This window comes from Podarcis erhardii (assembly GCF_964252035.2).
Source record: "Podarcis erhardii genome assembly, chromosome: 7".
Classification (NCBI taxonomy): Eukaryota; Metazoa; Chordata; class Lepidosauria; order Squamata; family Lacertidae; genus Podarcis; species Podarcis erhardii.
The window spans coordinates 69,896,815-69,914,135 of record NC_138511.1 but is presented as its reverse complement, the minus strand read 5'-3'; the positions used below and the strand labels follow the sequence as shown (position 1 = coordinate 69,914,135).

General features: G+C 41.8%; 2 protein-coding genes across 2 annotated transcripts in view; one reads left to right on the top strand and one right to left on the bottom strand.

Annotated features, from left to right (window-relative positions):
- The window catches only part of LOC309346140 (putative transmembrane protein 244), a 50,031-nt gene that overhangs the window by 15,535 nt on the left and 17,175 nt on the right, over positions 1 to 17,321 (bottom strand). The gene's annotated exons all lie outside the window — the stretch shown is intronic.
- Positions 3,533 to 17,200, top strand: SRSF4 (serine and arginine rich splicing factor 4). The gene is made up of 6 exons (XM_081869197.1): positions 3,533 to 3,761; positions 11,696 to 11,838; positions 12,708 to 12,820; positions 14,194 to 14,408; positions 15,125 to 15,214; positions 15,793 to 17,200. The coding sequence occupies exons 1-6, from the start codon at positions 3,655 to 3,657 to the stop codon at positions 16,604 to 16,606; spliced, it is 1,482 nt and encodes a 493-aa protein (XP_081725323.1). The 5' UTR covers positions 3,533 to 3,654; the 3' UTR covers positions 16,607 to 17,200.

The following is a 17,321-nucleotide window of genomic DNA, read 5'->3' as shown; positions in this document are numbered from 1 at the left end:
CCTTGGAGGAAAGGCAGAATATACATGTTGTAACAAATGAACATCCAAAGAACTTTACTGGATGCTACTGACCAGTGCTTTGGGCAGAGTAAGTGTTCCAAGTTCCCCTCTAGCCTTTATTTTAATATGGGCATTAGAAATACAGAATCACTCCCAACAGATCACGTGTGCCGAGGAAATGTTAATATTATTAACACTTACTACAAAACAGAAGATCGCAGCCCTGTTAAAACTTATTCTAGAGAACGGCATGCTGAGAACTAGCAATCATAGCTGGTTTGAGACATTTTTACAAAAAAATTGCCACCTGCTCATTGCTAAAAATGTTAGTCCCCTCAAAGACTAGCCTGGAAATAGTTTCAGGAGATGTTAGATTATATGTTCTCAAGCCCCCTGGTAATAAGAGTAAAAGAACACATGCACTGTATCTTTTCCACCTTAAGTGTGATTACAGGGAGGACAGCTTTCTTTCAAAAGAACTCCAGCAAATCTGTCGGCACACAGCATTTATTTGCAGCAGCAGCAGCAGCAGAAATTAAGTTGAGTTAAGTGGAATCCTTGCCTGGTACACATCTTTAGTTGAACGGTATTTACACTGAGCCTTGGTGTAAAATAAGCAAGCTTATGATCATTCAAGGAAGTTCATTCTTGAAAGGAAAGAGTTCTATACTCCTAACTATCTGGTTGGAGAAAGAAAGAAGCCATGCTTGTCCCTTGTTCTCAAAAGATAGATTCAAGATGTGTGAGGAACAGGAAGTTGTAAAACTGGATACAACCTAAGATTTATTGCTCTAAATCAGAGGGGTCTGCATCACCCCTAGTGTCACATTTCTTAGGAGCCAGCTTTTTAAAAATGGCAATGAACATGACTTTTTTAAACTATAGATCCCTCAAGTAACAAGTCTTATCCTTCCACCCTCTAGATTGCTAGATGAGTGGCAACCAACAGATAAAGAATTAATTGTTGCCTCTGCTTGGGGGCCGTTTGTGATTTATATGACCAAACAATCTCAGGGCTGGCACATTCCCACTAAATATGAGTTTATCTGGCAACATTCTTGAAATTTGGTATGTTTCGTATTTCTGCCAATCTTATATTCCACTATGGAATTTATTTTATGCTATTCAAGCTCTCTATGATTACTGTATTACGATTACTATTTTATTGTCTTGTTATACATTCTGCCCTCACAGATATAGGATCACAGGTTTGGAAGGAGACATTGGGTTCCATCCAGACTAAATCCCCAAACACATAACAATATTTCATGCATCCTGAATTTGTTGTCAATAAAATACTAACTTTACAGCCCTCGTTTCTTCTCTAAACCATTACAGAACATCTACACTTTCTACAAAGCAATGCAATGATTCAGAAACTCCTAAACTCTCTTCACTGGGTGAACGAGCAAAGTCCTGTTGTTGATTTAGAGGTCTTCTGATGTTTTTATTACGGCACTGCCCGCTTTTAAAAGGCCTTCTGGTTGACTTTTATTATGGTGCTGTCCACTAATGTGGATCATTGTCCGTGAGCACGGTAAATCAGGGGAAAGTGCAATAAATAAACAGCTAAAAACTGAAGGCCTCTACATCTGCGGAGGTACAGTTTGTGTTACTAAGGGCAATTCTCTAAGAATAGAGTAACTGCTTTACTGCAGAGGTAGCCAATGTGTTGGCCTCCAGATTTTTCTGGACTTCAACTCTCATTATCCTTGTCCACTGCCTGTTCTGGGTGGAGCTAATGGGAGCTGGAATCCAACATCTGAAGGCACAAGCAGACCAAGATCAGTCTAATCTAGTACTCAAGAGTGACTAGCAAGATTTTCCAACCACCACTAGCAGCTCACAAAGCACACCAAGTGGGTATGGTGGAGACACACTTACTGGGAATAAGTCCCATCAGATACAAAGATTTTCTTCGGAGTACCCATGTGCACGGTTAGTACCCAATTTCTGGAGTCCATAAAATCTCCTAAGATACAGCTTTGAGGTGCACTGATATAACCTCCATTGAATTCCTTCTTGCAGAAAATGTGGTGAATATATCTAGGGAAGAGTCATAGTTCAGTGGTACAGCATCTGCTTTCCATGCATAAAATCCCAGGTCCAACGCCTGGCATCTCCAGGTAGGGTTGGGAATGTCTGAGACCCCAGAGAGCTACCAGTCAGTGTTGACAACACTGAGCTAAATGGACCAAGGGTTGGATTCTATATATGGCAGGGTTTTTAAAAAATGTTTCTATGATATAGATTGGTCTTAATATAATCAAGAGGGAACTGTCAGCGAGTGATTTCATTCACTACAATCTGGCAGATCACTTCTTGAAGTGAAGTACCATGTAACATTTTGATGCCTTAAATGCAAACACAGGTTTCTGATGTCACAAGCGGTCATGTCTGTGAGCGTTATGGTGTGCCGGATCTTCTGCCTAGCGACAAAAGGGAAATTTAGTCTGCAAACTTAAACACATTTATTTAATCATTATATGCTTTCATTACGTTTTTAGATATCCTGTAAGCCATCCAGAGTGGCTGGGGAAACCCAGGCAGATGGGTGGAGTATATATAATAAAAATTGGTCGCTTACTACATCAAATACCTTGGAGCAACTTACAGTGGTATTTATTTATTGTATTGTATATGTACACCACCCCATAACATGAAGTTCTCTGGGCAGTTTATAAGTTAAAAACACACACGACTGAAATGCACAGGTAAGACATAAAAGCATTTTCTTAAAAAAGGAAAATCTACATAAATACAGCAAAACAGAATTCACTGCACCCTCGATGTGGGAGTTACTCCAGCAGAAACTTCTGCTCTTTAATTAATTAGCATATGACACCCTATTGTGTAGATGAATAAATGCATATGATCACGCGGTTATATTGTAATCTTCAACATGCTTATTAGCAAGCAAGTACTTTTGAACTCAGTGGGGCTTAGTGCTCAGCAACGTTAGCATCCGTTAGCTGCATTAAAAATGAATAAATATAGCTGCGCCTGGTGGATTTATGCCTGCTGCCACGCATATAATGAAAGCACATGGATTGCCTTCAGCTCCCGAACAGACCCACTGAAATTAATGGACCTAAGTCAGCTACGTCCATTAATTTCAGTGGGTCAGCTCTAGGGTATTACTAACGCGGGATACAGCCCCGGCTCATCAGGCCAATGGCTTGATACTGGTGAAACTCTGTCTCTAAGCGATCGGAGGGAGCGAACCGCACCTGCCGAATGTCTGCCTGTTAAGACAAGCGCCTCCCCCCCCCCCCGCCGGCTCATCTCCGAGCGTCCCCTTTAAGAGCCGCCGCCCACTCCGAGAGGCGAGCGAACTTCGAAAAGCGCCGCAGCGAACGCTTCTCGGGCCCGCCCGCCCCGCGGCGTCACCTGACGCGCCTACGTCAGCGCGCACGCCCTTGCGTTGCGTGTGTGCTTACGCCGGCGAGGGAGAGGAGGGAAAGAAAAAAAAAGTCCGCTGCCGCCTGCCGCCCCTCCCCCGCCTTCTCTCTCTCTCTCTCTCTCTCTCTCTCTCTTCCCTCCCCCCCCCGCCCTTCCCGCTCAGCGCTGAGCTCCGCAGGTCGAAGCTGTCGCTGAGGCCGCGTCCGCCGTCGTGCGCGGCGCCAGGCCCTCGCGAGGCTGTCGGCGAGGGAGATGCCGCGGGTCTACATCGGGCGGCTCAGCTACCAGGCCCGGGAGCGGGATGTGGAGCGGTTCTTCAAGGGCTACGGGAAGATCCTCGAGGTGGATCTCAAGAACGGGTAAGGCCTAGTCCCCGGGATCCCTCGTTTCTTCCTGTCAGCGCGGCCGGGGCCTCAGAGCGCATGCGCGCCCTTTCCCCGTCCTTTCCCGCGCGCGCTTCTTGCTCGCCCGCCCGCCGCCTCCTCTCCCTGCCGGGAAGGGCCTCGCCGTGGCTGCCCCCGGGACCCTTCAGAATTGGCAGAGCAGAGGGGCTTCTCCCTCGGCTCCAGTTTTTAGGCCTTCCTTGTGGTGCGGGGAGCAGCTGCTTCTCCCTCAGTCTGGCGCCCCGCTGCCCCTTCTGCCCTACCGGAGAGGTGAGGGGGCCGAAGGCCTTCCTCTTAAAATGAACTTAGGAGCGTAAGGAAGCCGCCGCCACCGACCCCGGCCTAGCTCAGTATCGTGACTGACAGCAGCTGGTCTCAGGCGGGAATTCTCCCACTTGAGCTCTTCTGACAGTTAAGAGCTGTTCGGCAGTGGGACGGACTTCCTCGAAAGGTGGTGGTGGGCTTTCCTTCACTGGAGGTTTTCAAGCAGAGGTTGGGTGGCCCTCTGTTATGGATGCTTTAGCTGAGATTCCGGGTTTGCAGGGGGGTTGGACTAGATCAGTGTTTCCCAACCTTGGGCCTCCAGCTGTTTTTGAACTACAATTCCCATCATCCCTGACCACTGGTCTTGCTAGCTAGGGATGATGGGAGTTGTAGTCCAAAAACAGCTGGAGGCCCAAGGTTGGGAAACACTGGACTAGATGACCCTAGGGACCCCCTCTCAGCTCTTAGGATGCTGTGAGCGCAGGGGTGCTTGAACCTAGGACCTTATCCATGCAAAGTGTGTGCTCCATAACAGACCCTTCCCCAGATTTGGCAGCAACTAGCAGTTCAAAAGCACGTCAAATTGCAAGTAGATAAATAGGTACCACTCCGGCGGGAAGGTAAACGGCGTTTCCGTGCGCTCCTCTGGTTCGCCAGAAGCGGCTTTGTCATGCTGGCCACATGACCCGGAAGCTATACGCCGGCTCCCTCAGCCAATAAAGCGAGATGAGTTTACAGTATATAGAGTCCCCCATATAATGCGTCTCAGAACGTTTTGCAAATTCCTTCACTGAGGGATCTTGGGAAATACGTTTCTGGGTGCAGGGAATTAAAATCTGCTATCCTTTTTTTCTGATTGGACAGCATTTAGCTTGGTAAGTCTACGTGTGATGAAGCACATACAATCGTACCTTGGATCTCGAACGCCTTGCGACTCAAATGTTTTGGCTTCCAAACGCCGCAAACCCAGAAGTGAGTGCTCTGGTTTGCAAACGTTTTTTGGAAGCCGAACGTCCAATGCGGCTTATGAGGCTTCTGATTGAGTGCAGGAAGCTCCTGCAGCCAATCAGAAGCCATGCCTTGGTTGTCAAACATTTTCGGAAGTCGAATGGACTTTCAGAGTGGATTCCGTTTGACAATCAAGGTACGACTGTAAAGTGCTTTTGGAAAACCAAATAATTTTAATTTTACCTTCTGAAAATTAGGTAGTTCTAAAGAATAATTAATAAATAAAAATGATAATAAAAAATATAACGGCAAGTACTTGGCAATCATTTTTAATGAATTCCATGCAGTTTAACACATTTTATTTACCAAGCAAAACTAAATTATATTAATTTACCCAAAACATCTTTTGAATTTCCATGTTATGTTACAACTTTTTATCACTCACTTTTTTGGAAAAGAGAAGTTGAAAATTTCAGCACATCCTAGTAGCAGTGCAGCCTCCACACTGGCTGTCAGCAGCTGTCCAGGATTTCCTATAGGGGTCTCCCTGAGCCCTGTCTAAAGATGCTGGAGAATGAACCTGAGACCTTATACTGTACTTGCAAAGCATTTTCTCTGCTCTGGTGCTCTGGTCCTGCCTTCCTTTAACACAAAAAGTTCAGTGCTAAGTTTGAATTTGAAATCATCATCATCATCTTTTATTTATATCCTGCCCTCCCCAGCCAAAGTCGGGCTCAGGGCGGCTAACATCATATATATAACATTGGTATAAAATCAAACAATAATTAAATTACCTCCTAAAACCAGGTCAAAATCAAATTAAAATCTAATTAGATGGCTTTCCGTGGTGTTAGGGTTTTTGCACCTGTAAAGCAGCATAGTCCTATACATGTTTTCTTAGAAGTCCCACTATTAGTCCTTGCACAGTAAGTGTTTAGGATTGCAGCCTACGTCTTGAGATTGACACTTATATGTGCTTACTTGGGAATAAGCTCCATGAAATTCATTGGGACTCACTGTGTGTGTGTGTGTGTGAGAGAGAGAGAGAGAGAGAGAGAGGGTGTGCTGTGCTTAACAACAAAGTTCTAGGTGTATTTACTTAGGTAGAAAAGTAATAGCTGTACCACTGTGCTAATTGGGGTTCATTACCATGTAAGTGTGCAGGAGGGCACAGCCTTAGAACACTTTTTAAATGCTGCATTGTGGAAAGAATGATGCATCTGAAATGTTTCTGCTGTAAAGTTAACATGCTGAAACTCTTGCACAGTGATGCAGAGAGTACAGATTTCCTTGCTTGAAATAGGCAAAGATTGGCCCTCATAGCTTATTGATTTAGAGATTGTTTCCCACGCCATAATGGGTATCCTGGGATGTGTGCATCCCAGGTTTTCTGATTAGTCTCCATGTGCTACATATGCAAGAAATGCAGTTTCTACAGGCCTTGTGAATATGGCATCATATGGGCATTCAGTATATTCCATGTATGCACATTTCGTCTGAAAACATTAAAGTACTTGCATGAACATCAGCTTTGTAGTATGGTATAGGTATTACCTGGGTTGGGGAGGGAGAGTTCTTCCTTAATTAAGTGTATTGTTATTCATACATGTGACTGACAACTGACAGAAATGGAAATTACTCCTGCCCTGACACAGAATAATAAAAAAAAAGCTTCTGCCCTGATGATCCGTCATTGAGGTAAACTGTGAGGTAGCCAGTCACGGGAAACTTAATGACTTGTTTGCTCACTGTGATGAAGGAGGTTTGTGTATGGCCATAAGGCTCCTTCAGAACTCAGCTTATTAGGCCAGTGGGTTGTAGATCCTGTGGTCAGCATGGTCAGTGGTCAGGGATGGCGGGAATTGTAATCTATCAGCATCTGGGAAGGCCACAGGTTCCCCATCCTTGCAGTATCCAAATGTGGTCATTGATAAGCTCCAAAAAGACCCTTCCAAACTACTAAAATTAGTTTCAAAAAGCAAAAGGTGCATTGATGGATCTAAATTGGCTGAAACATACAGAACTTCATACTTTGGAACTGTACTGTTGAATATCTGAGAGTCATGATGGAAAACTTGTTCAAAAACTACAGTGCAGAAAGACTTATATGGTGCACAGTGCCATTAGGGATCACCCAAATTCAGGGGTAGCCAGTATTAATAGTCATGATAGCTAAATGGACCTTCTGTGTTAAAAACATCCACATAATCTTTGAACACCACATTGTCTGGCTTTGACTGGCAGCCGTTGAAAGCAGAATGCTAGACTTGACAGGTGTTGATCTGATCCAGCAAGGCAATTCTTCTGTTCCTAATAATTTGTTGAACAGTGGAGGTTTCTCAGCAAAGAGTTTAGGCACTGAAAAACTAGTTCTGTGACTCACTGCCAGGGAAAGTAATGTGTACTTTGAGCTGTAAGAATGATGAGTCTGTAATTCATTCTGTAGCAGTTCATTATATATGGGCAGACAGCAAATTGGCATTCTAGGAAGAGTTTATGGATTGATTCTCCTCTGGAACAAAAAGTATGTAACATGTAAGTTACACTTGTAAATGGTATCCCGGTGTTGATTTCTGGGATTCTTGGGGATAGAATGTGGATGGTTGACATCTGTAGATATGCTGCTAACCCATACAATTCATGCCCCTCACAAAACTCTTTCCCATTTTCAGAGATTGATGGGCAGTGCATCTGTAAACAAGTGGCTTAGCTGCCAGAGCCTTTGCACCACACGTAAAGGTGTTTTCATAGGCATGCTCTTGGCAGAAGATCTGGACTTCAGAAGCCCTTCTGCCTTGCCCTCGTGCCCTCTTCCTCCCCCCCCCCAAAAAAAACCCTCCTCCCATATGGAGGGCTGATTGGTGTCTTAAGGATAATTTTGTTGATCTGGTAACATGTAAACTTCCTAAGCCCCCTATATTGCTATAATATAGCTATCTGTTTCACAAGCTCACATTATCTTTCTTCTGTTCTCTGTCTTTGGCATTCTGCTGGGCTAAATTCATTCTTATATTGGCACAAAGAATCCTGTCTCAGTGCTGGAAGTAAAAGATGAGCTCCAGGTTTTGAGCACCATGTTATCAGTGCTAAATGCAGTAATTTTAAACTGATCCCACCTTTACTTTAGAATTCTGGAGTTATCTGCCTTTCTCTCTTTATATATGCTATTTCATATAGCTATCTAAAAATCTTTCAACAGACCACAGTTCATTTGCCCTGGATCTAAAATCACAGTTCTATACATTTTTTTAATTATTTTATGTAGCAGGTATGTTGTTGGACTAACAAGAACAATTTTCAGATGTAGAACAATACTGTATTGTGGTTTTCCTCAGAATAACTGCGTTAGTTTTATTTGTTGGGGCTGTCATCTTTTTCATTAATGCTTAGCAAACAATTACAAATTAACTGCAAGTTGTAAGATATCTTGTTTTTCAGTTCTTCATTTTTCAGTTTATGCTCAGAATTAATGCTGGCCATAGGTGCTTAGTTTGCAGGAGATTTTAAATTCATTGTTTTAAGTTTGGGGTAAATTAAGCTGGAATGTGAAGCTGGAATACTACAGAGACTGTAATCTGATGCCACACTAAGTGTGACAAGTACAAGCTGCAGTGAGGCTTAGGCTTGCACAGTGTTAGAAAATTAGATATGCATACTCCCCCTCTACCCTGAAACAGCTTTTAGGAACAGAGCACAAGTTTTCACTTCTGATTTCAGTTAGCCACAGTTCAGCATATCATCTGAATACAAACTCAGGTTAATTTTAATTCAGGTTTGTTTAAACAAGCCAGCTTCAAAACCCATGGTTTAAAGTTCGTCTGTTTCAAACAAACCATAGATAAACCAAACTATGCTTAATCTTGTTGGTTCGGAAAACCTGACAAGTTGCTGTTAATCTATGTGGAAGTGAAAGCTTCATAACTTATCACAATCGTACCAGAAGAGGAGCAAAGGGCACATGAGTCTGAGGATCATTATAGCTTGTTTTTGTCATGCTAACCTATGGTTTAATATGATGTTCAAAGTGGGCCAGTCTAAAATACTGTATCTATCTCATCCAGAAGTCTACAGATTCATCAAGCAAAATTTGTTAGTCAACAGGACCATTCTCCTCTCTCAATGAATAGGGTCTAGTTCCTGATCTCACCTATACCTTTGAAAGTCAGTCCAAGGTCAAGGACAATCACATGTTCTTGTTTTTTCTTTGCACTTGCCCTATAATCCATTCCTGAAAAGCACAGAGCAAAAACAAATCCTAGGTTTCCTCCAAACATTGGAGCTGCAGAGTGAGTGGGGACCACATTTCTGCAACTACAGGACTTGTTCATCAGAAGTTTTCCAAGCACTTACCATGATAAGTGTGGTGAGTGATATTGTGAATCCCTGGTCCTAGTCCCATTTATTTTGATTAGTACTACTGTCTTTACATTTGTGTGAACATAGGCTCCTCTGAGAACAGTGAGACTGGCCTAGATCACATAAAGGGAAGATAATGGCAAGTAAGAGATCAGAAATTAGAGGTAGAGGAAATATGGGTCATACAACTAACAGACTAAGAGGAACTTTTTTGGACAAGGACTTAATTCTGTCCAATTAGTGACAGACACTTAACATTATCCTGCCCGATCAGGGGCTTGGGTAACATGCGTTTTTTTGTTCATGTTGTCAGTTGGGTATACTAGTATTTTTAATTGCTAAAATAGTGAAAGGTTGCCCATATTGATTAGAATTCAGAGTAATAACCCTTCTGTCTCTCTTATTCCACAACAGAGAACTGTGAGCATTAACAGTTGGGCACTCTTCTCTGCGTCACTAACCTCACAAGGTTGTTTTGAGGATAAACTGAGTGAAGGCACTTTGAGCTCTTCAGCAGAAGAGCGATATACATACAGATGTGACATGCAAGTCACTAAATGATAAAAACCAACCGTCATTTGGCTCCTCCGTAGTTAGAACTGCCTCTTGCAGTGGTAATGCCATCTGATCATTATAGCCCTTAACTATGTTTAAGAAAATTGCCTCCTGGATTTGTGTTTTTTCCTCTTCCCTCCCTTTCCCCTTTGTTGTTATCTGTATAGATTGCAAGCCTGCAGGCAAGGGTCTGTGTTTTTAAATAATTTATGTGCAGCACAAAGCATTAGGTGGTTTATAGATAAGAATAAAGTTCCTGGACTTCACCACTTCTAAAGCTTCCAGGAGAGGCCACTGGTGTTCACACTTGGAATGGGGATGCAACTCTTTTTGCACTTGACCCAACAGGCTTCCTCAGAGGAAGAACTGTGATATCATCCTGGAAAATGTAGTGCATGCAGTCTGTGCAAAGGCCTAAAAGGCTCGTTGTATGGACTGAAAATCATTTTCTTGTATAATGAGATAGTGTGCACATTGTGAAAAGTGTTTGCCCTATATTTTCTTGGCATTGGCAATGAGCTGAACTTTCCTGCAAAACCAAAGCATGTGTTCATCTTCTGTACCCACACTCTCACACTAGAGATGGATGCTAAACCTGCTGTTGTTTACACATTTGGACAATAACTTGTAAACTTGCTGCTTCTGGTTTTTTCCTTGTTCGTCTTTGGAGGCCATTGAGCATTTCATTTCTTTCCTCTTAATTATGTCTAGCAAGCATTATTAGAAGTTGCTTGTTCACTGAAATTGTTGATGCTTAGACTTTGAGGGAAATCTTACAATTTTCACTTCCTAAAAATCTTGCTGAATGAGTTCATTGTAGTAGTAAGTGTTTTGTTTTCATTGGCATGAAATAATTTAAAACTTCACTATATGCAAGCAGCAATCTGGATAGAAACACTTCTGCATCTGAATAATTCAGTATCAATATCCCTCCTGATTTGCAAGAGGAATATGTAAAATTCAGAGGTCTACAATGGAATGTTACTTGAATAAAACACTTAGGAATATGGTTTCTTCCAGATTTTCAACAATGAAAGATTACAATAGCAAAAAGATTACCAGCACAAAAATAAAAAAATATCTGGAACAGTACAAACAATACCCTTTTTCCTGGTTAGAAAAGATTACTGCAGTTAATGTGATTATTCTCCTGAAAATTCAATTCCTTTTGGGAATGTTGCCTTTGGAAATAAAATATAATAAACTGACAAAAGAAAACCATGAAGTGTATGGTCAAGCAAACCATATAGAACTGCTAACACTAATCTTGGTGTTTTGATAGCCAGTAGAGGAAGCCTTGAATTTCCTGATGTTAAAAGGTATAGTCAAGTGGTAAAATTGGCAGTGATCAATAGTCGCTTTATCTAAAACTGATGCCTGCTCAAATTTGAAAATGGGGGAGCACCCATATACATGTATGCCTATAAATGTTACACATTATTTACAATATACTTCAAATAACTGGTGATGAATAATGAAGTCATGAAGAGATAGGAATAACACACTTTTGAGTGCTGTTATGGCAGGCAGTCATCATTTTCTACTATTTGCGACAAAGCTTTTCTTGAGGTATCTCAGCCTCTTTTGCCCTATGGTAAGACTTGACAGCTATTCTTATGCCATACTTTTGTTGTTACCATTGAACTTCTAAGGCTACACTTGGATAGAGATGCTTGTCAACAGCTCCCATTCTGCATAGATCTTCAAAGCCCATGCCACTGTTGGCCAGAATTGTGAAGGTAACTGTTGACGTGGTTGATGCTGGAACTGTTTTTGTCTCCCCTTAGGTATGGCTTTGTTGAGTTTGATGATGTGCGTGATGCTGATGACGCTGTTTATGAGCTAAATGGCAAAGATCTTTGTGGGGAACGTGTAATTGTTGAGCATGCCCGGGGCCCTCGCCGCGACAGCAGTTACGGTTCTGGACGCAGTAAGCACTAACATACCGTTGCATTGGTGCCTTTTATTCTATTTAAACACATTTAAAAACAGTATTTTTTAATTAAAAATGTAAAGTTTGATTACTGTAGATTTTATTAAAGTAATATTATTTAAATATTAATATATTCAACTTTTTAAACTGTAATTAACTAAATGAACTTTAATTTTCATTATTTTATTTTGTAAATATATGAATGGTTTATTTGTAATGTGATTGTTTAACATAGACTTAACAAAGACCTCAATGTTTCAATTAAGAGTCCTTTGAGGCTAAGATGACTGCCTGTTCCATTTGCTGACCCTGGGTTGCCTTTCCATGAGTGGCTCTTTGACCTTTGTGGCCCTTGGCTGACCCAAAAAGGAAGCCATGTGACGACCGCAACCTTTTCCCATTAGACGTGGGTGGTGAGGACCCCAAGGGTTAGAGACAGATGTGATTAAACTGAAATAGGTGCCTGAAACCTTTATTCATGTTATATATTCAGAAAGCTTTAAATCAATGTAAGTAACATTAGTAACTGACTATAGTGATTTGGTTTTTTTTGTTTTCAAAAACATTATTTTTTATTAACTTAAACTTAGTTGCATGTTTAATTTTAATAGTAAATATAAAATATACAGTCTTTTAATTATGTGCTAATGTTCTAGACATAATGTATATAGACCTTTTTAAATGTCTGACTCTCATAACATAAAATTTTTAACACTGAGAATGTAGATTAGGCTAATGGGAGGGGGGAACTAAATGTATTTACCGGCTGTTGGGTAGACTAGTTTTTATTTTCTTTGGGGGTATAGATTAACCACCTGGCTCCACTACCTTACCTGAAGTATTCCATCTGCTTATCACCTCTAAAGGTGGATATGGTTATAGAAGAAGTGGAAGAGATAAGTACGGTCCTCCGACCCGTACTGAATACAGATTGATCGTTGAAAATCTGTCAAGTCGTTGCAGTTGGCAGGATTTGAAGGTATGCCATCTCTGTGCCTTTGCTAGTGCTGATAAAGGTTTGAAAACATAAACTGTGCTTCTCTTTTTAAGCCTTGCTTTTGGCCTGTGGTCCACGCAAACATATTTTTCATGGAAACCCTGGGTGGTATTCAGTTATGCTTTACTCAGAGTAAACCCACTGAAATTTGTGAACATTACTAAGGTAATTAATTTCAATGGATCTATGCTTAGCTGAATACCACCACCCGTCCAGAGTAACTGACATTGTGTTAACTCTTACTGCAGTGTACAAAGCACAACAGAGAACAGTAAAAGTGATAAGCTCCTTGAGCATGAGGGTTTCAGACTGTGCAGTTATTGTGCACACTGAATATTTTACTATTTCAGATGTTTTATTTCATTTAGTTGTTTCATGAAAGTTATATAGACTGCTTGATGGTAAAAAAAAAAGACCCTCATGTGCATAAATGCAGATAAGATGCTTCTGAAGTAATACAAGGTTTTGTACCTAAACTCACATGTTGCTATGCGTTTTGAAAACCTTCCCAAACAGCCAGCTTGCAGGGAATGGGGGTTCTTTCCTCTGGTTTCCTGGCTCTTGTGGTTTACTGTCATGTTTCACATTGGCCTGCTTCCCTTGGAAGGCAGTGGACTAAAATAGTACTGCGGCCACTTTGAGGAGATTAAGGGTGATAGACCCCATAATGCAAACTGGGATGCAGAAGGATGTGTGCAGAGAAAAGGAAGGCTGAAACGTCTACTGTGCATGCAGTCTATGAAGTCTTGGTTGAATTGCTTGAGCTAAGCAAATGCGTAAGCAGATGCAATAATATCCAAGCAGGATAGTCCCTGTTGAATTACACTATCTGCTTTATCCTTTCTGGCCATTTTCACCAGTAATTGGACAGTATTGTTCCTCCTTTGCCAGCCCAACAGTAACATCTTCAAACAGAATGTCTGAGGTTAGAATTGCTTCTGGTAATAGACCACTGTGCTCCTTGTTTTTTAGACCAGAGGTGAGGCTTGGTGTAGTGTTCAGCTGAACATTCTCGCATGCACACTTTGAAAAAGAAATGCAGTCTAGTGTGCTTTTCAGTTGCAGCATCTAGGGCAGAGCTTTCCAGACTTTTCATGTTGGTGACACAATTTTTAGACATGCATCTTTTCACGACACAGTAATTCTGTGTTACTTGCAAACTAGAGGTTAAACTAAACACTTTCCAGCCCTAGGAGGATTGCAGGGAGCCTTTGCACGACACACCTACACACTTCAGCCAACACATTAACATGTCACGACACACAGCTTGGAAAGCTCTGACCTAGGGGGGATGATAACAGACAGAATCAGCTTGAAAGCATAGGTGTATTCACAGGCAATGTTCTGTCTTCCAGGATTATATGCGTCAGGCAGGTGAAGTGACGTATGCTGACGCACACAAAGGTAGAAAGAATGAAGGTGTGATTGAGTTCAAATCCTATTCTGACATGAAAAGAGCCCTTGAAAAGCTGGATGGGACAGAAGTAAATGGTAGGAAGATAAGGCTAGTGGAAGACAGGCCTGGGTCCAGGCGGCGCCGCTCCTACTCCAGAAGTCGGACTCATTCGAGGTAAGTCTGTTCACAACACTCCTTGGCAGGGCAAACGTTTGTTAGAGCTGCTGGAAATTAATGTATTGCACCCTTGCTTTGTTAACCTTGCAGGAACAGTGGTGAGTTGCAGAACTGTGAAGTTCTCTTGTTGGGTGATGGAAATAGAGGGGTGCTTTAAACTTAATTCCAGCCATGATCAAACAGATGAGAGTTTAGGTTTACTCATTACTAATCTCCACCTCTGATCTTGGTTTGAGGCACAGCCAAAGTTAGCAATTTCATTCAAGCCAGCAAACTGTGTTCATGCCTTACAAATCACAGTTGGAAGCCAGAGTGAGACCTGGGTAGAGCCATAGCTCAGTAGCAGAGTAGCAGAATCCTTGACATCTCTGGATAGGGGTTTCAGGAGCTTTTTCTACCCCTATCTGAAGCTGGAGAGCTGCTGCATCTATTGATCTCTTCCCTGATATAAGGCAGCTTTCCATGGTCCTGTAGTTTGCCAGATTAGACAAAACAGCTACATATGCTTAGCCACAAGCCAGGATCAGACACAGGGAATTATTGTGCATGGGTGAAGGGAAGACAAACCTGAGGTATTTATACTTAATCAAAACAAAAACAAAAAGAACCCAGTAACCTCCCCCCCCCCACCCATTTGCTATGCCGTGTTTCAGGAGTCTCCTAAAAATATGTAAAACTTATAGCTACAACAATGATTTTTTTCTTTCTTTCAGGTCCCGCTCTCGAAGCAGACACTCACGTAAAAGCAGGAGTCGTAGTGGCAGTAGTAAAAGCAGTCATTCAAAGAGCAGATCACGATCCAGGTAGAGCAAACTCAAAGTTACATAATTTTCAAAATACTTCAGAGGATACTGATTAAGTGGTTTTAACCGATGTCAACATGAACAAACCTTGCGTACATAGCTGTGAAATCTAATCATTATAGATCCCTAATTTGCAGTGATTTTTGCTTTGATTTTTTTCTTGAATTCCAGATCCCATTATTACCCTCATTAGCTTTAAAATCTAGATACTGATCCCTTACTGTTCTATTTCTCTCCCCTTCCTGTGGGTTTCATTTATTAACAGCTTGTGTGATTTGTTTCTGTAGCAATAATACTCATTTGAGTGCTACAACACACAAGTCAGATTCTGGTTACAGTACAGTATAGGAAGTTCTTAAAATGTGAACAAACACTGAATGTCTCGCAGGGAAATGTGCAAGGAGGGAACATAATGAACATATGAGTGGAAACTGATACAAGTTCAATTATTTCAACAGGGTAAGACTTGCAAGCTTCTGTTTGAGTAACAAAATCACAGAGGCTAAATTTCATTCCTGCCGATAACTCATGAAGATTTATATAAGAATTCCTTTGCTACTTTTGGTTTTGCTTCTTAGGTCAAGATCCCATTCCAGAAGCAAGAGTCGCAGCCGAAGCAAAAGTCGAAGCCAAAAAGCAAAAAGCAGGAGTCCGAGTAAAGATGATAAAAGCAGGAGCCGCAGCAGAAGTGCAGAGAAATCCCGAAGTAAAAGTAAAGACAAGCCAGAGGATGTGGTGCAGAATAATGACGATGTTGATGATGATGACCGAGCAAAAAGTAGAAGTCCTAGCAAGGAAAAGAGTAAGAGTAAAAGCAGGAGTAGGAGTGGCAGTAAAGAGAAAGCAGAAGAGGAGGAGAGGGGCAGTGTGAGGGGCAGTAGAAGTAAAGAGAGGGAGAAGAGTGTCAGCAAGGCGAGAAGTAGGAGCAAAGAGGGGAGTAGGAGCAGGAGCCGTAGCAAAAGTAAGGACAAGAGGAAAGGTAGGAAGAGGAGCAGAGAGTCCAGTAGGAGCAGGAGCAGGAGTCGCAGCAGAAGTGAGAAAAGCAAGAGGCGGAGTAAACGTGACAGCAAGTCTAGCAGCAAGAAGAAAAAGAGAGAAGACCAAGAACGGTCTAGATCCAGGTCTAGATCCAGGTCCAGATCTCAGTCCAAGGAAAAAGAGCATATAAAAGCAGAACCAGACACAAAGGAAGCAAAAAGTGAGGGTGAGGAAATGGACACCCGCTGTAAATCTCGGTCCAGGTCAAATTCCAATTCTAAACAAAATGTCAGATCAAAATCTCGCTCCAGATCCAAATCTGTTTCAAAGCCAAGATCCCAATCCAAGTCTAGATCGCGGTCTGCCTCTAGATCGCATTCCCGATCTAGATCAAGGTCTCGGTCCAGATCCTAAACTTGCTGCAACCACACTTAGAGCTCTATGAGAAGTCTTTTGTACATGTTTGGTAGTTGTAGCACAAGTGATTGGAGTAGAACACATGTCACTGCTGTACATTTTTAAAACCCCGCCCCACAATGGTGTGTCTTAAGTGTTCAGTCCAGTGCTCCCTCTCTGTCGCACATTCTGGAAAATGACACTGAGAGTCTCATCAGATCATCTTCCTGGATTTCCAGAATAGCCATAGAGAATGAGCACTGCGTTTCTATGGGCTTCTAAGATTGGAATGATGACTCCTAGGTAGGTATGGTAACTTCAACAATTTGCCCTTAAATTGATACCCTTTGATGTACGCCATTTAGTGAAAAGTGCAGAGTCTTAAATTTCATATTACTTTTGTTTCATATTTTGGACTTGCAGAGTTTGTTAATAGCACAGTCAAGAAAAATAGATACCTACAGTAAACCATAGGAAGGGAGGGGGGAGTAGAGTTCCACATTCTGGTATTGTGACAATATCCTTGTTTTATATTTTTTTATTTTTCCCCATCTTGCAAAGTACAGTGGCCCCTGTTTCCATTAAATTTGAATAAAGACTATTTTTGCTTGACCACACGTTGTAATGGTTTTAAGTTATGCTGATTTGTCCCTTTACATGTTCATAAGTTTTAGGCAAGATCTTCAGAAAACAGTATTTTTCCAACATATTAATTCCTGTTATCAAGACTCCA